The sequence below is a fragment of the Dermacentor silvarum genome, chromosome 4 (assembly GCF_013339745.2).
Source record: "Dermacentor silvarum isolate Dsil-2018 chromosome 4, BIME_Dsil_1.4, whole genome shotgun sequence".
NCBI classification, from domain to species: Eukaryota; Metazoa; Arthropoda; class Arachnida; order Ixodida; family Ixodidae; genus Dermacentor; species Dermacentor silvarum.
In genome coordinates, this window is record NC_051157.2 from 19357811 (window position 1) to 19382513 (window position 24703).

Consider the following 24703-nt stretch of genomic DNA (forward strand, 5'->3'; position numbering starts at 1 on the left):
CGAGGCCCGTTTACTTAGATTTAGGTGCACGTTAAAGTCCCCAGGTGGTCGAAATTTCCGGTATACATTTCCGCCGCTTCCCTTCAGGTGCCGGTTAGGCCGCGTTCGCGTAGGAACTTGGTCTCGAAGCTCTCGGAAGCGGCAAAATCTTGCAAAAATCCGCCCGCCTAGGCGGCAAAACAGGCAGAAAAACAGGCGGCGAGCCAAATTGGTCTCGAACCGATTTTTTCGCCATGGCGAAGCGGAAACGCGGCGGAAAGTCGTTCTGCTCGACCGGAAGCTACACTAGCATGTAAACTTCCGGTCGTAACATTGAACATGGCACCAAAAGTGTAGGCTGTAATGCTGATCGACGCGATCAAGAACCACCCCTTGCTCTACGACAAGAGTGGCACTCAAAAGTACTGTCAGCAATACTCGCGATAGTATTCAACGTCGCGCGACAGGAGATGCGGCAACGAAGCCTTGGCGTGACCCAACTTCTTACACTTTTGCAAAGCCAGGCGAACCCACCACTGCCGTTTCCGAGGTTTTCTTGTCTTCCGTTTATTCATTGTCCATTTCTAGAAAACAAGTAGGTAGAAGTATAAAAGCCATTTCTTCTTCCACTTCCATGGAAGACAATAGTTAGGCAGATTCCTTGTTGGCGCTCCATAATTCTCCTCGCACGTGCACGGTATGTTGCAGAAGTCGCGGGGTGCTTTTCTTGTCGCGACGATAGATTGGGAGCGTAGGTCTCACGTAGGACGCGCAGGCTTCGGCGAGCCTCAACACAAGGGCCAGCCCGGGTTTTAGCTTTGGTGTTCCCGTTGCCGCTTTCGTGCCCTAGAGGCGCCGAAAATAATACGAAATGATGAAAGGTTATTACAACTTCTAAATAAAAGCTATTAAAGAAATATAATCACGCCTATAGGCAGCAACCTGTGACACAGCGCTACCGCGCCCGTGTGAGGAGAATTACAGAACGCCAACGAGGAACTTACCGAAGGTCGCAGATGACACGCGAAATTGCGCAAGATGATCACTTTTGATGACGGGTGGGTCAGTGAATGAACATACCGCTCGAAATAATGCGATAATGAGCGCCACCACGCCGACAAACGTACGCAGACTAGATGGATGTGGACGAAAGCGGCAGCGCGGCCGCGGTGGTATAGCAAAACAAATTTGAACTTGGACATGCGCGGAAAAAATTTTCCGGCCGCTTTGGCCTGTCCACCCGCTTGCCGCTTCCCAAATGTGAACGTAGCCATAGTCTGCAGCGCAAAACGTCTCTCGTTTGCGATTGCGCCCCTACGGAAGGCTGGTAGTTACTGTTGTGTTGCTGAATCCCAAACCAGCAATTACGAAAGGCTGGTAGCTGCTGTTGTGTTGTGGAATCCCAAACCAGCAATGTACACACGAAAAGGTTGATGCCAGCAGTGAAATTCCACCGACTCGCAACAGAATGCACGAAACAGACAGCCGACAAGCATGGATTACTGCTGTGCGCAGTACAGCGTAAGTAAACTCTTGTTGCAGGCGCTGACAGTTCTCGTCGGAGTTCACGCGTCCTGAGAAATTGATTATGTGCACTATGCACTGAACAAGACCGGAGTTCATTCCTGCATCACTAGTACACCAATCAGTCGAGATTCTGTGAGGTACAAGGCCACTTCCTGTTTGCACCGGCCTAAGTGAAGCAGAAATGACTCGCACGCACTACTTAAAATGCGTACACATGCCATAACTATGCAGTGCGGTGAAATATTCTGTACAATTCTGAATATGTTGACGTAAAGGCAAATTACGGCTGCACGCTCGCACACAGCGGAAGACACAGCGGCCCATGCACTTGCCGCAGGAAATGCAAGGCGACGAAAGCTTCGTAAAAAAAAAAAAAAAAAAACATTACTCGTTTTTGCGCGTATTTAAGTTTTCTAGCGCAAAGACGCAGCGAACAAGCTATTGCTATGGGAGTAGGTATAGCCTGGTAACACGTGCATTTTCACATGTATAGCCGTCCTTGACCTGTGAAACGCACTTCGCCCCGACGAGGACGACGCCATCTACGCTTAACGGAGATTAACAATTAATGATGTCTTCTCCGATCGGGCGGGTCGTCTCAATGATGCGTTTTCGAAGACTGGTCCATTCAGTGGCGCGATGAGAGACGGTTGCTCCAAACGCCCACTGTACCTGTCGTACTTACAGTATTTTACTGAGCTTACATTACTTTTTACTTAATTTCTTCACAAGCACACAGTGCCACACACACACACGCGAGGGGGGGGGGGGTCCCATGTCTTTGATATACATGCATAGAGTGTGCTTAAACTACCGATACTTATTATCGATCACGTCACGTAGTGGAAAGCAGACGCTTGCCCCCCCCTCCCCCCCGGTCGGGCCGATGAACCCCCCCCGAAAAAAATTTCTGGCTACGCCCCTGATGCAACCCCTCAACTGAAGTCATAACCACGCTTCCATGATGCCTCTTGGTGATTCCTGAGCTGAAATCTCATAATCAGTTGTACCTAGCATGTGCTTGAAGAGTGGATACATGTTTGTCAGTGCACCTCCTGGTCACAGGAATTGAGCTGAGGAGCATGATCCAAAAGCGCTGTCTGCTTCAGTTGAGGAGCACCACTGTGCTACAAGCTGAAGTTCAGGAGGGGCTTTCAGCTGAGACCCGCTTATGTATATGGCGTTTAGTGCAATTCTTCTGCTGAGGATGAAGTCATGTTTTGCTGCCACCTTGTGATAAGTGTTGCAACCCCCCCCCAAAAAAAAGTCCTCAGCATGCTTCTTGGTGGCATTCCATGGCTGAAGTTCATGTGTTGGCATACCATCCGCTTGCTGCACTTAAGAAGTGAGCCACAGTTGATCATTTGCACTCCATTTGGTGCTGAATGGGTGTCTTGAGGAACTCCCTTAGAAAGGACAGCAAGTCTCACGATAGTTGCCGTTGTGCTGTGAAGCATTGCCTTCTTGCCATCTTTTCAAGCTACAATTCGGCGTTTGCTTTGTAATACAACCACTCAGCCTCCTTTTGTTCTGCATTTCATTGCTCAACAGCTTCTTGCTCATATTACGCTCTTTCGTTTGCTACATCTGTACATTAAATGGTTTCTTGATTGTTTAGCAGTGGTTGTGTGAGGCAAGCGCTTTCCCTCAGTATCACTGATAGTACCTCTGGTAGTGACCAAAGCGGAAAGGCATCTCTGGTAGAGTTAACGTTTCTTTCTGAGCTCAAATGTGAATTTTACGGCCACACCCTAGTTCTACTGAGAGAAAACCGAGCTCACAACGAGGCAGAGAATGGCTGCTGTTTATGCTAATGAATTTTGAAATGACTGTATGTCAATATTTTAATCCCTGTTGAAGAACCACAAGCAGTCAAAATTAATCTGGTGCCTGTCACCATGGGGTTCCTGATGGCCCAGGTATAGTAGCTCTGGAATGTCACAATTAACCACAATGGTGGCTCGGTGGCCACCATTTTGTTGCTGAAGCACAAGTTTGCGTGTTAGATTCCTAGCCATTTACCATTACTTTTATTTGTTATTTCATAGATATTCATCATGGTATTGTGAAACCAAGCAAAGTGGCATTGGCATTGACCAATATGCCAGCTTATCCTAAAGATACCGTTATGTGGCTAAGCCCCATATTCATAAATGCATCTTAAGTTGAAGTCCGTGCTTGACTTGATTTACGTGACGCCTGTCGTGAACATGCCGGAGGAAACTCAATGAGCGTCCTGGGAACATTCGCGCCAGGCGTCACTTAAATCAAGTCAACCTTGGGCTTCAACTTAAGATGCATTTCTGAATACGGCAGTAAGTGCCTATGGTGTTCTGCTTCTGAACATAAAATTGCGGGTTCAATTCCCAGCTGCACAGGCTGCATTGTAATGGAAGTGCAATGCAAGAATGCTTGTTTAGCGTAGTTTGGGTGCATATTAAAGCACCTCAGGTGGTTTAATTTAACTAGGAGCCCCACTGCGGCATGTATGGTAGCCCCTGTGTTCATTTAGGACATCAAAATCCCATAAATCAGCTGGTCAGCATAAACGTTTTCAAGTTGGTTGTCTTGTCCAGAGGTCCTGTGCCGGCTAGTGTCGCACATGTTGAAAACTGTGCTGCTGCTTTGCAGCTGGGCGGCACAGGCGTTCCCGTGAAGCTGCAGGCAGCGCTCAAGGGGGGACCAGGGGGTGTGCTGCTGCCACAGGTGGTGGTGGTTCCAAGCTGCAGTGGACCACCTCACGGCCCGCCCACTCTGCTGGCCCCGTCAATACGTGTGCCCCAGTACCCGCCCTGTGGCCAGCGCCTGACTCCACAGCAGCCATTATTGCAGGCCCAGCAGCCTCAGCAGCAGCATCAGCAATCCCAGCATCAGGTAAAGGGTCTATCCAGCAGGCACTGTTGAAACGTTTCACCACCCACTGTGGTGACTCAATGGCTGTTTCCATTGCGCTGCTGTACACGATGTTGCGCTGGCCGCTGTGGCTGCATTCTGATAAGGGTGAAATGCAAAAATGCTTGTCTATTGGATTTGCGGGAATTCCACCTTTTTTCATAAATTTCATGTCCCATATCCTTTTGTGGCCGACTGTACAGTGAAACCTGGATATAATGAGCACGAACATAATCAGATATAGCGAAGTAAATCTAAAATGTCTCACACCGACATTGGCATGTAACAAATATAGTCTTAAAACAAATATTGGATATAGCGGAGGTATTTTCATATTGGATGCGACTTAGTATATCTATAATAAGGTGGTTCGACTGTATTTCAAACTCTCGTGCTGTTGGGAGTTCACTTGCTGTATTACCACCACTGCTTTACAGCTTCTCAACTTTTAATGAATTATTGCTTATAAGGAAGTTCATATTTAGCATTTACTGTGCTCTAAATTTATGATGGCAACGCGACAAAAAAAAAAAAAATGAAGAAGTACATCTAAACTATCGTAATTTCTTATGGTACAACGAATGTTAGTGTGGACAGCAGAGCTTATAGGAAACAAATTGAAGAATGCAAATGTTTTACAAAATAAAATGTGCTTGGAAAGTTCTCTCGGAGCTCTTTCGACTCACCCGGTATGACTTCTTAGACGCTTTGTCATTACTTCTTGATGGCTTAAATCAGTATTCCTCATAAGTGTTCCTTGTTAAAGGGACACTACAGGAAAACAATAATTCAAGCTAGATTGAAAGATTAGGCGTCTGTAATAACGAATTTGTCATTCATAGTGAGAACAGAGCTTTTGTAAGAGAGGAAACAATGAAAATGGAAAATGTGACAATGGTGCCACCTAGTTTCGACTATGGTACCTTTCATGTGAAATTAATACTAGCGTATTCACAGAAAGAGGGAGGTGACGAAAGGATTACCTGTCAACTTCTCCGTTTTGGCGTGAGCGATTCAAATCGAGGACCAGCAGTGGGACCTTCAGTGATAATTTGCTACATAACAAGGTTGTATATTGGCACCCATTAAATGGCAATAGACTTCTAGACAAATAGTCTAGCAATCTATCTCTGCTTAATATTTTAGTTGGTATGTGATTATAAAAGGAGTCCAGCATCTTTCCTGTGATTTCTGCCTTTCTTCTCCAGTGGTTTTTTTCGCCTAGCTTGCTGGCTGACCCATTTACAGTATTCCTGCTTTGTTTGTGAATGTCCTGCTAAAACAGTGTCTAGAATGTGCTAAATATTTTTTTGAGTCTGGTAAAAGTCCAAAAATGTTTTCATTCGAAATTGGCTAGATAATCCACTCTTTGCCAGAGGCATACTTTTGCCTGTAAACAACTCTAAAATTTGCCAGGTTTTGTGGAAAATGCACCAAAGGCAACACTGCTGGTAGGATGCTGTATTGCAACTATGAAAGACCTGCGTGATTTCCTGAAGAATATCACTAATCTTTTTTAGAAGGTTGTAATTTTTAAACCTCCTGGCCGTGAGCTCCTAACTTAGGAATGGGACATAAAAGTGAGAGAGGGGCCAGATTCTGATGCCTCATGTAGTTGTCAAATAAACACATTGGCATGTCACCACTAATTTCAGATGTTCTGGCCTCACGTATACGCATTTTTAAGTGCAATTTAAATGCTTTTCTTCAAGCAAAAAGAAACTTCCAAGGTGTATGCAAGTCCGAGCAACTTGTATATCGAAGTCAGTGAAGGGAGTTCCATCACCCTTCTAGGTTTGGCACTGCCCAAAATCTACCCAAGACTTTGCAAACAAAACGCTTCACTACTATATCCAGTGCAATTGCTCCAAAGTTTTTTTCCAAACGCTTCACTATATCTAAGCTTAGTACTTCTATACCCTTCGCCATACCTGACGCATGTTCCTCTACACTGCACCGGCTCAGCTCTGACTACCGTGCCACATGTTGCTGCCACTTCACAAAAGCCATTGTGAAACTCCCATACACAGTTTCGCAGGGAAAAAAAGTCAGGCTTTAAGAGTTTAAAGAAAAAAACAGAATGGAGCACCAAGACCTTGTTACGGGTCTAATGCAGGCGCTTATTCATAGTTGCGTTGCCTCCCTTTGCAGCACACCTTGGTCACCACTGCAACGCCGGTGCCACGAGTCCCGAAGTCCTGCGTTGCCGTGCTTGTACAGGCAAGCAGCATCAACAGCACAGCTGCGAGTTTGGTGGTGCCAAACCTCGGAACCAACGTTCACAGCAACACCAACAGGACCACTATCACCACGACGACGACCACCACAACCACCACCAATGGCATCTGTGCAACGGGTGGTGCGACCACGATGGTGACGGTGACAGCTGCATTGCCTGCACCCGTGCCCACTGCGGCTGTGGCTCCACCTCGAAGAACTGTGCCTGTCGGTCCCCCTCCTCCAAGTGCCCCTCCACCAGCTAAGGAGGACCACCAGGTGAGTTCCAGCATACTGTAGCTTTTACATGAATTTACTTTACTACAGTAGAACCCTGTTCACACGTTTTGGGGGGAAAAAAAAATGTTAGAAAATAGATACTAACTGGATAAATGTACAGCCTCCTGCATTTTGAACTATATCGCGCAAGCGTCCATCACGTCATTTTAGCGCCTTTAAGCGGCGATAATCGGCGAGACCGGCAGGAGCACTCTCAAGTGCATTAAGCACTCTCCTGTGCGCAAGAGTCGTCTAATGTGATGTTCCCTTCAGGACTTACGACCATATTATAGTGTTCTCGTGCGATATAGCTAAAAATGCGGGAGGACTGTACAATCTGAAGCCGTTAAAAATTTGGCAGACCTAAACGTAGTTGACATCGACATTATGCGAAGCGTTGCACGAATCATTGCAGCACGAGGTGCTGATGCGCGCCAAGCTGGTGGAGCTCGAGTGGCCTGAGAGGTGCATTGTTGTTTTTGCGGCTTCGGCAAGCTTACGTTTGTGCTCCTTGAATTCAACCTGGGCCAGCAGCTTCTTCGAGCAAGGCATTTTGGTGGGAAGCTGTTATGTGCCCAATCAGAGCAAATCATTGCGGAACGAGATGCCAACGTGCATCGAGCTCGTGGGGTCTGAGCGACTCGAGAGGCAGGTTGTCGTTTTCCTATTGTGTAGTGTTTCAAGACAGCAATGGGAAACCAAAACGAAATTGAGCTGTTGGGTGACACCAAAATCGGATGCCACCAGAGCAAAACATGACGCTCACTTCGTGCCAGCTGCAGCATGGAACAGTGGCACATATTGGGTTATTGGGCACATATTGGGCACATATTGGGAAGGCGTGCAGTAGGCTTCCAATGGCATTACGCCCCACGCGCTGTGAAACAGATAGGTGAAGATGCTTATTGCAATAGGGTTGGCAGCGATAGCTGTGAATGTGACGTGCGACGGCCTGGGAGATTTGCTAGTACAGGAATAGGAAACCGAGTGCATGTCGGCATTTTCACATGAGACGGGCAGGCGAGTATTGCGGGGAGTATGGCTGTTCTCGATCGTGCGTGCCTCGCGTCTTGTTCATATGGGATCTAGTGGCTGGGAAACGTATCTCACGATCACAGTTTGGCAATGTACTGAACATTAGTGCCAAAAGATTGTGCTTTCCTGGAACGTATAAACCAGTAAAAAAGAAGCATAACTTAATTTGGCCATTTTTGTGTTCTCGATCGTGAATGTTGGCGTGGGCAAATTGTATATGACAGGATCGTATCAACAAAGTTCTACCGTATATATAATTTAACTTGGATAACTTGTCATACTGGTTTTTTACCGTCATATTTGCCTTAGTGTGCTAATAACAGTGACTTTCCACCATGCCCGGCCCAACTAGATGGGGCACTGTTACAATTTGACTGTGTACATGTGCGTATGCATGTACCAGATTTGCTTTCCTGTTTTAGCTTACTGCAATCAGTTACAAGCTAAGAATTTGCAAGGTTCTGCCACATAGGCATGACGCACCCAGGTTGGTGTTACTGGCTTTTGGGATACTTTTACTTTAGCGTGATGCAACACATCTATCCTCATTGGAAGGACATGCGTCTTGTCTGCTGGCTTATCCAGTAAATGCTGACAAAAAGTGATATTCTTAAAAGTAAGGCTGACAATACAGCTCATGCTTTTTATCCAAGGAGATTTAAAATAAAAATTTCTGTAGTGTGCAGCCCCCGCAGCTCCTTGCCAGCAGAGGGGAAGCCAGTGTTTGCCTCTACATCATCTCTGCTAGTGGGCTCTGTTATTGTAAATGCTAGGCTAATTGGAAAGTAAAAGTGTGTTGTTTCAGGCTACAATATTACCTTTGGTTGAGTATGGATATCATGATCTCCCCTACAATTGGCCAACATGTTCATGCTTCATCCTAAAACCAGTGACACAATGTTGCATGTCGAGTGGCATGCTCACTGAAATATCAGCCATCTTAAACTGGCTATAAGTGAGAAGAAAGCGCTTTCTAATCTTCATAATTCCTCTAGTAAGATGGCCGCGGTCTGGCTTCACTTTCAGGACATAACGAGATCTTTTTTAAAACCTCTTTGTTTCTACACTTTCACTCTTGAGAAAGAAGCTTCTTTTTGCATTCCCCATGGACATGAAGAGAAAGTGTTGCTGTGCCTCACTAGTATGCAGCAGTTGTGCTGTAGACTGGTAGTTACACACAGCCATGACAGGCTTTATGCAAAAGGCTCTGTGAATGTGAAGAAAACCATTGTGCAAAGCAGAAAACATAGTGAAGAGTGATGCTAGTGAGCAGATGTGGTCCTGCGACAAAGATACATGAGAGAAGGTGTTTAGATGTGGCAGTTACAGACAGGCTGGCATGAAAACTTCTTGTGGTTACTCAATTACGATCACTTCCACAAGGCTCTTGTACATGTTCTGCGAGCAGCATGCTGGATTAAACCACTTTACACAAACACTAAGGAGGAACAGTAAGTCGTTTGGCATCTACGTCGCGCGCGTCCGCTCCACGGAAATGGCGAGTTTCGACGGTTTCCGACGCATCTGGGCTCGAATTTGCGGATGATCGTAGCAGCACAGATTCAGAAGACGACTTCGATTCGTCGGACTTCATTACGGACAAAGAAAGTGCGGCAAACCGCCCCGGAACATCGACGGGTATCTGCCGTTGAGTTTTGCTTTCTTCTCGGACCATGTTATCGCTGCCGCGCATCGACGTAAGGATTTCCGGCGTGTTCTAAAGGTCACAGCTCTTATCTGCAAGATGTAAACGTCGTTCGGACGGGATAATTTACCGGCGGTCGCGCAGAGAGTCGAGTTTTGTCCACGAAGACGGCCGGAAGTGCGCCTTGGAATCGCGCTCCGAAGTGCTGTGTGTACCCGTGTGCCTCAAGAACTTTTGTAGATACAGAGCTTATATGTGCAGGCTGATTTCATACATCCCTTTTCTTGAAAATGTATATTTCGATTTTTTTAAATATTTTTTTTGTGCAAAGCAGCATTGATGTTTTTATCGATCTTTCTCGTTCTTGATGTGATTTTTTTGTTTTGATAATTTTTTTCGTAGTATTTTTAACAAATATGCTGCTTGAAATTAATACCGTTGGAAAGATAATTTATTCTTCTACAATTTGATACCATACACTTCAACATGAATAATTTCCTGTGGCAGGAAAAAAAATAATAGCCAGACTACCCGAAAACTACCGATTTTCCCGCGGTCACGAAAGTGTTAAACCACTTTACACAAACACTAAGGAGGAACAGTAAGATAAGCTAGATTGCTATATTAGACTTCTGGAATGCCAGAAATTCCAGTATTTCTGTGAATGGAGACTTGATAAGACAGAAGAGATGCAAAAGTAAGAGACAGGTCCCATGTTAGCAACTTGTGACAGAGGGACATTTGGACAATGTCTCCAGGGTACTAGTTCGTAGTTATTCTATAAAGAAGGATTACCTTGCATCATAAAGAAACCAAGGACTGAACCTAAGGAGTTTTATGAGGACTGCCTAAACACGCGAAAATACTGTGATACAGTTCACTTTCATTAATTCGACCCTGATGGGACCGACAAATTGATTGAGTCATCTGGCAGGTTGAATTAAACAAGATGCAGAAAAAAACGCCAAAACACACCGCTGATTCATTTTGAAGTATGTGCTTGATTATAAGATGCCCTTGTATCAAACGCGCGCTCACTTTCTGCATGTCTAATGTAGAAAACTAACGTAGAAATGACATTAACCCATTCGATTCCACAGCCAGGGATTCACCAGCCACTCAAAATTGGCTGTTTCTGGCTGTTTTTCACAGATGGCAGCACATTGTAGGCTATTTTCTAGTTGCTTTGGGTTTTGCACACTAGATGGCCATATTTGTTTACACTTTCCGCAGGAGTTGTTTGTAAGACAATGGAAAAGGGGGATTCCTGCTCGGGTCAGACTCCGCTTTGTTGTTGTAGCCATTGCAACCAGAGTACCAGGCTAGAAAAAAATGCGTACAGGCTTCCGAGCTGGCTCATTTATTTTTTCAGCACATACGACCGAAAACTGTAAAGGAGAACCATTTGATGCTGTGCTTAGTTTTCAAGGGTCAAGTTCAAAAGCCCAACAGGCATTCCTATTGCAAAAAAACATTAAAATGCATTCCGTGTTCCTGCTCGTTTTAAACTTTTATTGTGGTCACTTTCTAGTTTCTTTATCTGATGTGGAAACCTTGTGGGAAAAAAATAAATCGGACATTTTGTAGATGCGATTTCTGTAGCAGATTTTCTTACAATGTGGAACACTAGGTGCGGCAGAGCGCCGAATGGGTGGCAGCGAAGGGGTTAAAGCTCCTAAATAAGGTATAAATCAAATGCACAGCCGTTTGTTTAGCAAGAATAGTAAGCAAGGGTATATCTAATATGTGTTGCATGGTGGCGGCCGGTTTCCTAAAGTCAGCTTTGCCTCACGATTTTTAAAATTCAGCTTCGCGGCAATACAGCCATGTTATGCGGTAAACCCTAAGAACACGTTTTTGGTTTTATATTCAGTTGCACGGCGCAGGCAATTTTTGACCCAATATTTCTGAAAAAAAGAAAGGTTCGCGTTAGGAACTGGGTAAATACCATAATCGGACATTATGAGCTACCATTATTGCTTGAAAACCTTCCTAGGGCAGGTCGAAAATAGGTGTTCTTGCTGGGGGGATGATGCATGTTAAACGCATTCACTGTTTTCTAAGCTCCGCTGAGACAGGCTGCTACTGAAGGCGTTATTGGGGTCACCATAGGGGTCAGGCACATGCATGCTGACTGGTCAAGTTTGATTATCTGGTGAAGGCCAATTTTGAGATTGAAATAACGAATGTTTGGGCCCGTAGAAATGCACAGGTGCTGGCTTTGACCTTCGGTTGGAATCGAATTGACTGGGGTCGAATTAATTGAACTTTAGTGTACTATCTGTGACGTTATACTAATGTACCAATGCTGTGGATCAGAAGTGAATTCAAAGGGTTAAACAGTAAAAAAAAAATACCACATAAAATAAAAAAAAAGACTGATCTTTTTTTTTTTTTCGTGTGATCAGTTCTGTACATCATATTTAGCAAGACCAACTGAAGAGATTGTTTCAGACAAGCGAAGTATATTACGAAAAAATTTGGCTTTTCTTTTTTACACGTTTTAACACAACACACTGTATCGCAAGATCGGTCTTATTAGAAGAAGCTTAACTCTCTAAATCAGCACGCTTTCTTCTCAACATGATTTGAAGTGTTCAAGTGTCCCATGGAAGATACCATATTGAAGTAGATTGCTGGCGTCACAACAAAACAAAGGTCCATGTTCACAACTTCACTCTGCTGACGATTTATTGGCATCCCCTTTGAAACTTGACGGTGACAAATGCACACCTCGCCTGCTTGAGTTAATCTGGTATGTTATACATACTTTTCATTCTAGCATTCTTGTATACATCTTCTTAATTTCTTTTCTCTTTCTCAAAACTTCTCTGTCTGCCTTGTACTACTACCTATGCCTGTAAGTTTAACGGATCCGCTCATATCAACATGGCTGCACAAGTCTGCTGGGGCTTTTTTTTTCACCAATACTCCGAAAGTCTCTTGCTTATCTTGACTGCTGACTGGTTCATGCTTCCGTCCACTTCAAAACCAGGCGCTTCTGAAAGCTGTACGTTGCCTACGGGTCTGATTGGTTGAGTACCTTCACATTCCATTAGGACGTGCCGAGTGGTCTCTGGATTTTTGCAGCAGCAGACAGTGTGGGGTCCCACACGTGCTCTTGGGACAAAGGAACGACAACACAGTAGTGCAAAGAATCAAAAGGGCATTTATTGCACCTTTCGTACACTAATGCCTGCTTGCTGGTTTAATGCGCCGATGGGCATGCGACAAATTGAGGAGGAGGTCCGACTCACCTCGACCAGATAGCGAGCGAATATGTTCGCCCCTAAGACCTCACAACACATGCCTCACCTGTTGACATATCTCATCTTCCACAGGCTCCTTGCGCCATCTGGTGTTGTCTAAAACAAGCCCAGGGCAATGGTTGAGCTCAAATCGTCTGGAGGGCTGCATTTAAAATAAAACTGCACTGGACGAATTGGACTTATTGTCTTCCAAGTATGCGCCTGATGAGCTCAGCTTGTTTTTCGTGCCGAATGGATTAACCCACTGGAAAATGCTGCGACAAGGGGACTACGGCAGCTACTGGCTCATGTGAGAAGGCCAGCCTCGCAACTCTGGCAGCCACAGCGTGATTTTGGTCTCATGTTCTAATACTCTGTGATACTTTGCAGGTGTTCTGCACTGTAGCGTGGTGTAACTGATGGTGTGTGCTTATGTGTTCACAGAAGCTGGAACTGCTTGGTGCCTTGGGCCTGATGACCCGGGAGGCTCTGCGCGAGCTCCAGCATCGTCGGGGAGAGCGCAAGCGGCGCACCACTGCCAACCCTCATTTTTCTAGCGCTGCCCTGGAGGAGAAGCGGCGCAATGCACTGCTTCTGATTGGCGAAAACATTGCCTCGGGCAGGAAATGTCAAAAGGGTAGGCACCTCCCGCTCTCATCACTTATTATTATGTGTTTATTTCAGCATAGCTGTTGGTGTGTGACTAGATGCAGTGTAAAAGGCCTTTGCAATGCATGGTTCTGGTTTTAGCAAATTCAGAACTGCCAGCTCAAAATGTTGACCAGTGTTAATTCTGAGAGAAGTATTAAAGCAGGAAATTTTGAGGTACAGAAATCAGAAAATGGTGTCTTCGCGAGAAAATACTGAAACGCTTTACCAAGAACTATGCAATGGCTGCAGCGAATCAAGCAGTGGTATGGGTAGTTATTCTGCATGGTTGCACAAGTGTGCTAGGGCTGTTTTTGAGGTATTAGTGTTTGAGCGCATTCAGTAGAACCCCATGAGAACTTCAGGGAAGGTCTCAAGAACATTGCATAGTTTGAAAGCCGTACAAGCTGGACATGTGTCATTAAACTAATTATGTAATGGTTGCCAAGTCTGAGTCTGCTTGGCAATTATACGGGACTCATTTATGTTCAGACTTGGATGTACTAAATCCTGAAGAGATCACAAAGTAGTTTGGTTTGTTGATATTTGGTGTGTTGATATTTGGTGTGTTGATAATTCAATATGTAAATATATTCATTAGACCACATGCAGAATTACCTGGCATGGTGTTGCGCTGCTTAGCACGAGGTTGCGCGATTAAATCCTGGCCATGGCAGCCACATTTCGATGGGGGCGAAATGCAAAAATGCCCATGTCCTGTGCATTGGGGCACGTTAAAGATCTCCCGGTGGTCAAAATTAATCCGGAGTCCCCTACTACGGTGTGCCTCATAACCAAATGGTGGTTTTGGCATGTAAAACCCCAGAATTCAATTTAATGCACATGCACTTTTGTCATACAAGCTGTGTTTACAAGCTTCTACGAGACAACGCGTTGCACATTTATTGCGATAGTAATTATATGGATACGTCGGGTGAATTTTCTTTGCTGCTGTGATGTTCCGAATAAAGTCCAAGTGCAAGAAGAATGAGCAGTGTGCATGCTGTATGCTGTGGGCACGAGGGCAAGCATGCGAGGGTGAGTCGAGAAGGATGGTGGTTTGATGCGCACAGTCTTCCCATGCACCCTATGTTCGAGGTGAAGTGACCGAGCGAGCATATGTTGGAGGCCACCTGCGGTTGGCGCCAGGACTAGAGACGAGTCGAGATGGCTGGTGGCTTCATGCAAGCTGTCTTTTCGCGCGCCTAGTGTTGGAAGTTGTGTAATCTGTGTTTTGGAAGCGCAGCACTGTTGAAACCATGAAGTGAGCAGTAGCATGAAGCATCCACCTTCAGACAGGCATGCGTGCTCCCTGCTGCTTTTACTTCTCATTGTGCCAGTGTTGTGACAGTGAGTGCTTGCAGTGATCGAGTGAGATCTGTTCATGTTTGTCTGTGTGCACATGACATCACGGCTATTTAGTTAGTAAGAGAATGTTTAATGTAATTTATACAGCCTGTGAAACTGAAGCATACCTTGTGTAATTGACTATTGCTATCAATGCTTTGCCTCTTGGGTGAAACTGTGTCTTATATTTATATAAATCAAGAGGAACATGATAAGGTGATGCACAATATGCAATATATGTTACACTTGCCACCTGTATGTCTTTCACGACTTGAAAGGTTTCAGCTTGGGGCAGCAAATTATCTGAAAGTACCTTTGGGTGTCCCCACCACACAGACAAACAATGCTTGGTGCATTAGTTTCTTTCCAACTTGTGTAACAGCGCGAAAAGTAACAAGGAAGGGACGACGATAGAGACAGAGTGAAAAGAGCGCTGACTTCCAACTGTTTATTCTACTGACGATGCTAGGCATATGTACACATACGAAGTGTCAGCAAGAAAGGAAAATCAAGGAGGTAAGGAAAGAAACATCAGTCAGCATGAATGGCACAAGGTGATATCAACATGGACCCAATCACCAACCATCTAAAGACTGTAGTTCTTCCTTAGTTAGTGTTAGTGATGGCATCGTCGTCCCTTCCTTGTTATTTTTTGCGCTGTTACACAAGTTGAAATGAACCAACTAGCCCAGCAAGCCACCATTCTAGTTTCTTTCCTTTTAAAATGGTATAGGACAAAAGATTAGTCTCCATTCTATAGCTATAACACTAGATACCCAGTTTTGTCAGTCCTTGTTTGACGTTATTGTGTGTCTGCTAGGATTGTTGACAGTGTGGTTTTTGAGCATTTACGTAATGCTTTGTTTAGAACATTGATTAAATTGTACAATGGATGCATCTTCTACAGTGCGATCACGCCTTGGTTCGTCCACACCAAGTTCACCGGAAGCATCGTCGAATGAGACCACGCCCAATGGCCATCCGTCACCACCACCCTGCTGCGATGTCACCACAAAGGTGCTCACAAAGGTGCTCACAACGTTGCTGGTTGCAACCTTGAGTGTCATTTTGCCTCATTTGTGTCCTTGGTCGTGCTGTGTTTTGCAGCATCATGTCGAGTTTCTCAACATAAAGGGTGCTAATAACCACAAACTATACCACATCTACTTGTGGAAGGACTGCACTTTTTTTTTTCAGCATTTGTACTTGGTGTGGGCCTTGCGTCAGGTAGGTTTATAGCTTCTCACTGAAGCCTCGAACTGCATAATCACAGCTGTTTTGCTACTCTCGAACTGATTTAGCGCAGTGGACCCATATTCTGTTTATGACTGCCAGCTCTCATGCGTTCGTGTAAAAATCATTAAAAATAAGATCTTGCCTTGTCTGTGAGCTTACAACAGGTGAGCCTTATATTCCCATTACAATGACTTACAAGCTGTCTGGCACAATCATTTAAAGGCATTTCACAGTGTGAGTACATTTTATCCTCGCACTTGCATTCAAACTTGGTGGTCATGATGTAGCTGTTTCGGGTGCTGGCAAGAAAGCTATGTAAATTTCATTTTAATGCATTCCAATATGAATTGGTCATCTCGAAAGTTTATAGTATATACGTTTTTTTTTTTTTTTTGCGTATTTCCCATAAGGCATGTTTGCAACTGGGCTAGTTAGCATGCATCATTGAAGCACTAATCGGCACCCATAAAAACGAATACGAGAAGGAAAAGGGCACAATGCCCAGAGCTGAGAAATTATTTAAAAAATAATAAATAAATGCAATAAAGGTTTGGTTTGGGCTAGTTAGTACATTATGAAAGTATTGGCAGGGCAGCGCACAAAGACAAAGAAAGAGGCATAAACAGGACGAATGCAGTACTGAGCCCTGGCTATAAATAAGTAAATCCTACTGCCCGTAAAATTATTGTTTGCATATGGTTTACAAAGTGTCTGTGCATCCTGTAGTCCCATAATGAGGAGAAAACTTGGTGTAACTGAATTAATTATCTAATTTTAATTAATGAGCAGCTTTTTCCCTCTGTCCTATCATCTAATATGTATGATGGCAAATAAACTTATTATTATTATTATTATTATTAATTTATTTCACAAACCTCCGCCCTTCCTACTACGAGGGCTTGTGCTCTTCATTACGGTGATATGTTCACCTCTGACGCAATAATTGAAAAAACAGAAAGCCATACTTCGGTCTATCCTCGTGGCACGGCCGCATAGTCAAAATGTTGGTCATATTAGTGTCCTCAAAGGCACCACCATATGCTATTGTCCTCATATGCTATTCACCTGCTTTCTTTTCTCTACAGATCCCTGTGTAGATATGTCAGTCAGTCATGCTTGCCGGCATTCAGCGTCTGCCGGAAATTGTGGTAGCTCATGACGCGATTCTTTTTTTCGTCTTAGATGGACAAAACAGTACGCAACATTCTTGACATGCCCATATAGGCAAGGTGTGAAGGATTTGGACCTTAATACCACCAGTTTAAAAAGCTTGTCCCCACTGCAATGTGTGTTTTCGTACTGGAATTGAGCCTGGTGTTTCGTAGTGGTGTACGGCTACTAGCGCCAAAGCGGGTGGAACTGTAAACACAGCGCTCCCGCCCGTGCCCATGTATTTCAGCACTACTTTTGATCGAGTGGTTGTGGCATTGCATTGCTTCTTTCCAAACGCTAAGCTGAAGAGCGGTGCCTAGTGCTCATGCGTGGTCCTATTATGTCAAGCTGCACTCATCAGAAGCGAAGTTGAGAAAAAAGGCCCTATGCTTTGTGAACAGACTGTTTGGTCCCTGCAAGAATATGTGGCATAGCAGTGAGAGCATTCCTCTCCCCCAATGCTTGTCACAAGAAGCTTTTCTCCCATGGCACTGCAGTACCTGTTCTTTGTATCGCCCATGTAACTACAGGAGCGTTTGCCTTTTGTCCTGCCCAGATTGGGCATTTGTACAAAATTGGTGGTTGCTGGAGGTAATGTGCAAACAAGCCCCCCCCCCCCCCCCCCCCCCCGCCCTTCGTTAACATGGGCAATACTGTCTTTCTTGTGCCCTTTAGAGGCTGAGCATGTGTGTGTGCAGCGACAACTGATGCAGCTTTGCAGCTCACTAAACTAGAACTCGCAATAGCCGTTACTGATGTCAATTCTGTAGAGCCACCACATTACCAAATATAGTTGAGCCAGGATATATCGAGTTCGAAGGGGATTGCTGAATAGTTTGATATATTGATAATTTGGAATATAAAATATGCCTATCTGAACCATATCTGACACCTCTGCACATCTCAAACAGTTCCCAAGATTGTGAAATGCAGGAATTTACCAATTTGCTTTTTCAATGCAGCGTCAAATGCACAAAAATTTACTTATTTTTTGCACACGAATGTCACAATTAAATTGCTTGCACTGCAGCGTCGTCTTTAATAAGCTGATCATAACACTAACCCTAAAAGCCTGCATTGTCTAAATACAAAACCACGTTGCACCTTGCAGTCCTCGAAGTGCTTGCTTCGCATTTTTATTCAGGATAAGGAATAAACGGGCACAGTGTGGAAGCAAACCAGCCTGCATGGATATGTGCCGTGCCGTCATCAGCGTACTTGTACTGCGAATTGTGCTTGAACGTGCAAGCCGCATGCACGTCGCGTGTAATAGGCTGATCATCACATGTCGGCAACGAGTAATCCATGCAGACTTGTGCCGTGTTTCCGTATCGGAACCGGCTTCCTGTTGAAAGCAGTCGTCCCCGCTTCTAGTCCGCTCCATGTCTGCCCATCTCTTCTTGCATGCCACTTAGCGCTCCAACACCTCGCGGTCCCTTCGTTTTCCGCCCTTCCTCTCCAGCCGCTGCTTTGATCGGTGACTGCCAACCATAGACGCTGTCAAATTTGAAAGTGGCTATCAGCTTGCAGAATATCTGAGTCCATTCATATGTAACCCTAGCGAGAACGAATAAAACTCATTCAGCGTGCATCGGTTGTAATGGCACTTACTGTAATAGGTACTGTAATGTAAAAATCCGTCCAAGTCATGGTTGGGATCAGATTCGTTCCGACCACCTGCTGAAAGCTAAAATGCTATTCGTAAAATGCCCTTGTCTACTATAAGACAGAAACCAGCAGCGCAGACATCCTCAATTCAGCATCCCGTGCCCGGAGCCACTCACTCAAAAGATTGAGTGTTATCCACGCTTTCCTGTGGAATGCCTATCGGACTGGGAGGCTGTTTGCCTTCTTGAAGCGAAGTGCTGATCTATTCATGCCGATAACGAATGGCTGCAGTTTGCATGATCAAGCCTTCCATGTGTGCGCAGTGAGCATAACTGAGACATGCACCATGATTTTTCATCCATGACATGTACTGCCCTTCAGATTCAATGTCTTGTTTGTTTGACAGCTTCTGCCAAAATGTAACGCTTTTTCATATTTGTCGGCATTAAATATTTTTGACGGCGCAACACATGATCACCTATCCGTTCGGGGAAGTGCACTTGCAGGGGTGCAATGCGGCACAGTGGTCGATATATTGTATGTGGCAGTGCTTGGATGTTTTGATACATGCATAGTACAGCGCTATACTTCTGCGTGGGATTTCCGAGGGTATGTTACAACTGTTCACTATGGACAATAATAGGATATACCGAGTTCAATATATCTGGGGTTCACTGTAATAGTTTTGTTCATTCATTCTTTTTTCTCTGTTGTCACTGTCATCATTTTCAAATGACCTTAGTTTTTGCTGTGCGACAATGGGTGCAGAAAATGTCATTAAGCTTGATAAACATCGTTGGATAAGACATTAAATTTGCTGTATCACAGGGTTATAATTATCTGTTATAATTATAATGATGTTATAAATTGCTGTTATAATTTCCATTGTTATTTACTTTGATTTCCCAAATAGCATATTCAGGGCTTCTTCTGATTTCTTTGCCAACAGAGAGAAGAAGCACCAGTGCTTGTGAATGGAGATGTGCTGCAAAGCTGGACAAAAAGCACTCCTGAAGAGGTCACAAACAATTCCTTGGGCTGGGTCAGTGACTACGCCCTACTGAAAAGTGGTAAGGCCACCTTGCTGTCAAGCGTAAGAGGCATTGTTTGCCACCAAATGTTGACATGCACACCAGTAACATTTCATGTACAGTGTAGACCGCTTATAACATAAGTCACTGGAGTTGCGAATATCTGCACTAAAAGCGGTACCGCACTATAACCAAAACAACTATTTTCAAGCCCTGCACGTATGCAAAACATGTAGACCACGCATGTAGACACGCTTTGTACTATCGCGCGCACATCGCGATGTAGCCGGTGCTCTTCAAGCTCGACAGCTTTGCACCGAGTCAAAACGAAACAACTGTTTTCCGCAACTGCTGCGGAAAAAACCGTGACGGCTATCGACGCGATTATGGACGGAGACTTTGTGGTGCTGAAGGCACGTGCCCGACGCACGCACCGAGTCTGAACGAATTAACTACCATTCGCTGCAACAACTGCAGTCGAAACTGCGGTCGCTATCTATACGATCATCGATGGCGACTATGCAGTTTTTAGGCATGCGGCCGACACGCGTATCGAGTAAAAACGAAACTATAGTATACTGTTCGCTGCAACCGCTGCGCAGAAAACCGCGGCCGCTATCGACACGATCGTGGATGACGACTACGCAGTTACGAAAGCCCGCGGCCAACGCGGTGTTATGCGCGGCGGTACAAGCAAGAATACAGGCTTTATAGACACAAATAGGTTCGAAGCGTTTCGGCGTTGCTGTCATTCACGTACGATTTCAGCTGATGGCTGTGGCGATGCGGACTCCGCCGCTTCGTTTCAGTTGGAAGCTAGCACCGTTCTTGCTCTTTTGCGTCGCACATTTGCGGCGCTCCTCACTCACCAAGCTCCGAAAGTAGTCCGAATTAACCGATGTGCGGCCAAATAAGTCCGAATTAACGAGAGTTTGATTGCATTGAATAATGCATACGCCAGCCGGGACTAGAGGACGAGTCCGAATGAACCTATTTTCCGAATTAACGAGGGTCGAATTAACAAGGTTTTACTGTAGCTCCAAACTAAATTTGCGGAACACTGCTTAAATTGACAGCGTCGTTCGCGCGATATCTGCACTTCATGACACGCATCGTGACGGGTGCACATAAACTGAAGCCGCGTTCAGTGCAAAACGCACCGCTGATAAGCAGCCGAGCAGAGGGTGTCTCCGTCGCCTAGACAACCTACGCGTGAATTTTTTTCCGTTCATTTGCTCCGCGTCTCGTGTTCCTCCTCCGCATCGCCCTCGTTGATCTCCTCTCCCATCGGATTCTATGGGTGGGCGCACCTTGTTGAGAAGCGTGCTCGCTGCCGCCCTTGTCGGCGAGATTTTCCCGCAGAAGCCGCATTATAACCGGTATTTCGTCCTATGCGGCTACACTGTAAGCGGTATGCGTATACATGGAGTTCTATGGGAGGGTAAACAGGAGTCGGAAAAGGCCGCGTTGTAGCCAGTTCTGCGCTATAAACGGTTACATTATAAGTGGTCTATACTGTAGTTCGACCAAAATGTAGGTTAGTGTCTCCACTTTCATGACATGAAGGGAAAAAGTACAAAGTATTTTTGTCTGTGCACATGTGTGTAACCAAGCATCTTTGAGTGCCCGGTTTGTCAGAAAAAACTGATAAAGCTGGCTACTGCTGAGATGTGAACTGATGCTGCCTGGACGAATTTAGGTAAACAATGATGTCAAGTGTAGTTTTGGAAGGTGACCATAAAATGCAATCTGATGTAAAATTTGAGAAAAAAAAAAGTGTTAGTAAGCATAAAATAATTTTTTCAAGTCAGAAGAAAACTTGAGGTTCCCTAACTGTTCAATCCACGAGTTCCATCTAGAAGAGGGTCTACAGTATTTTGCCAATCCATCTGTTCTGGGAATTGTGCATGCACATTTTACTTCATAATTTTCTAGTGACCCTCTTGTAACAGCCCAGAGGGCACTCACAGTGTTCTGAAATGAACAAGGGTGCTAAGTGTTAACCCTTTAAGTGTCACCGCCATACATGTGTGGCGGCGACCAAGCATTTGAAAAAATGCGCATTCTTCAGAATGAAGCACCACTTTTCATCGTTCTGCAGGTCTGCAACCTTCCGAGACTCCTAGAAAACATTCTTACTGTGCTGCCACCCCTCGGTGTCTGCCAAAACTGATTTTTCGGTTTATTCTGTGGAGCTTGCCACCAGGGTGTAGGGAGTATTCCTGCTTCGTGTAGTTTATTGCTACGTGCTCAGGGCTGGGCTTGCGCACTTTATAATGGGCATTGTTGCACGTGTTGTTTTGAGTTACAGGGCTCTGGAAAAGTGATTTCTACCTCGTTTCTTATCACTCAAAGTGTTACCGCGAGATGCTCGACCGCATAGCTCTCCCGCAGGCTTGTAATTACTTTGATTACGGACGGGCGCTCGCAAACTTTTGATACTGCTGCTCGTGTATTTCTCTCTTTGAGACTCGCGAGAAATGATAGAATCCCTTCTAGTGATCTAACAATTCGATTACTGCAAGTTTCTCAGATGCCTTGTTTTTCTGACATGTGCACACCACAGAGTTTGCTCCCAGGCGCTCGCATGGTATGCCTCGCTTTTACTTTGGCCATGTGTCCTGGGGCCATATTCTCTAACGGTACACTTCATTTTCCATTCTTATGGCCCTTCACCATTGGGTGGTGAACGTAGGGTGGTGAACGTAGACGTAGTTTAGAGGCTGCTACACCGCCATCTTTGCTCGGATCACACCCGTGGCGTGACGTATACGACTAAAGTGGAAAATGAAATGGAACGTTTCAAAATACTGGCCCTTTGTGTCAGACTTGTTTAAAACATAAAAATAAGTTCTGTAAATTTTATTACATTTATAAAAAATTATATGCAACTCATTCATGTATTCAATAATAAATCACGTAAAAAACTTCACACATTACTAACGAAAAAATTTTTTGCCTTAGTGTCGCCTAAAAATTATTTGCTTGTGTTTTCTCAAAATAGGTAATTGTAAATAATTTAAATCAGCAATAAAAATATGTGACTCTTGGGGGACGCATTTCTCGGAAAAATGTGTCCCTCAAAGAGTCAATCACTTCAATTGGACCAACACTGGGCTTGTCAAATTCTCGTTGCCTTGTACTGACCATGCTGTTACCTTATACATGACACATTTAATTTGATGTTCTCCTCTGGTCTCATACAGCCAAAGCAGAAGAAAAGCAGAAGCTGCTGAAGAGAAGCCTGGAATTAAAAGCCGAGCGCATGCAGCTAGAAGCGAAGAAGCAGCAGCTGTCGGAGATTATTGCTGTAAGTTGTGACAGCAGCAGTTCTTTCTCCTCGTTGCTGATTGATGCTCATTCCTGATGCAGCAATGATATGGGGGATGTCATAGGGAAGGGTCTTACAGTAATTTGAGTAACTTTGACTTCTCTGCTATGCTCTGAAATGGATCCTTTGCATAATGGCAAAGTCTGCTTTCCTGCACACTGAAAAGCTTCAATGTGAGCTCTTGCCACAGTCAGTTCTCCCTGGACACTGGGAAGCTCAATTTCCAGCGAGGCTGTTTCTTGTGAGCAGTTGTACAGTAAACTTCAGTTAATTCTTTGGTTAATTCAATTTTTACATTATTTCGATCCTGACCAAAGGTCCTGGGGCCAGCGCCAATACACTTCTATGTGGCCAAACTTCTGTTATTTCGATCCTAAAATTGGCCTTCGCTGGATAAATCGAACTTGATCAGTCACGATGCATGCGCCTGACCCCTATGGTGACCCCAATACCCTTTAGTGACAGCGTCTGTCTCAGTGGAGCTTAGGGGACAGTGATCACCCGTCGAAAAGCCCTATTTTCAGCTTGCCCTAGGAAGAGTTTGATGCAATAACAGTAGCTCACAATGTCTGATTATGGTATTTACCCAATTCTAACAGGCACTCTTTAACAGGTGCAATCAGATAAAAATACCAAAACTGCCTTTGCGACGTTCATGTGCTTTACCGCATAACACCTATGTATTGCGGCGTAGCTGACTTTAGGAAATGGGCGGCCATTGTGAAACACCTATTAGACCCTTGCCCATTTTCTTCTTTTTTGTGTCCAACTTGGTTGTGTGTCCTATACTTGCAAATAATCGCCAAAGAAGAACAGTGTTTTCACTGACAATAACAACAGCTTAATTTAAAATGATTTCCACAGCGCGTGGGATCTGTTTATTTTTGTGTTTTGCAATATCTGCTATACTTTTTTTTTTGTATTTTTTTTGTATATTTTATTTCTTCCCTCAAGACTTCTAGTGATGGCTTATTTCATGTATTGGGTGAAATGTGCCATTAATTATGTCATATACAGTGTAGTACTGTTGAGTGCACCTGCAATAGACGTGTTGTACATAGGAAGATAGCGGCGCACAAAGCAGGTAGAAAGAGCCTCGCTGTTCGCCATGTTGAATGGTAATCTTTGCCAAGTTACTGTCAAAAGTTAGGCCACATGTATTGCTTTTGTCTTTCTGAAAAATTAATCGCAGCCGAGTTGAACTTTCTTGATGGCACCAAATACAATAGCAGTGCCACCAGAATAGTCATGGTGTCACTTTGTACGGCTTGTGCATTGATAGCACCTTCGGCTCTTTAGATGGCTATACTACAGCTTAGGTAACCAAACTTAGTGTGCAACATTAATGACTTAAAGGAGAACACAGCCTTCTAAAACATTGCATAACTACACATTACTTGCACTAATCATAACACAAGAACAAAAAATTGTGGAGCAGTAAAGATGAGGACTAATGCTACTACGGTGTAGCGCTTGACCTGTTGCAGATGGAAAGCAGCCTAATCAGTATTAAAGGGGCCCTGAACCA

General features: G+C 44.6%; 1 protein-coding gene across 3 annotated transcripts in view; it reads left to right on the forward strand.

Moving 5' to 3' along the window:
• LOC119449576 (PHD finger protein 21A) overlaps positions 1-24703 on the forward strand; it is a 36828-nt gene that overhangs the window by 3502 nt on the left and 8623 nt on the right. For 2 of the 3 annotated variants that reach the window (XR_007466338.1, XM_049665314.1), the window contains exons 5-10: positions 4138-4380; positions 6550-6894; positions 13267-13459; positions 15725-15846; positions 19763-19883; positions 23051-23154. Coding sequence is in view for 2 of the 3 variants with exons in the window: in XM_049665314.1 (XP_049521271.1) it covers positions 4138-4380; positions 6550-6894; positions 13267-13459; positions 15725-15846; positions 19763-19883; positions 23051-23154 (1128 nt within the window). In the remaining variant the exon portion in view is untranslated. The remainder of the gene's footprint in view (positions 1-4137; positions 4381-6549; positions 6895-13266; positions 13460-15724; positions 15847-19762; positions 19884-23050; positions 23155-24703) is intronic. The other variant, XM_049665315.1, reaches the window with a different exon arrangement.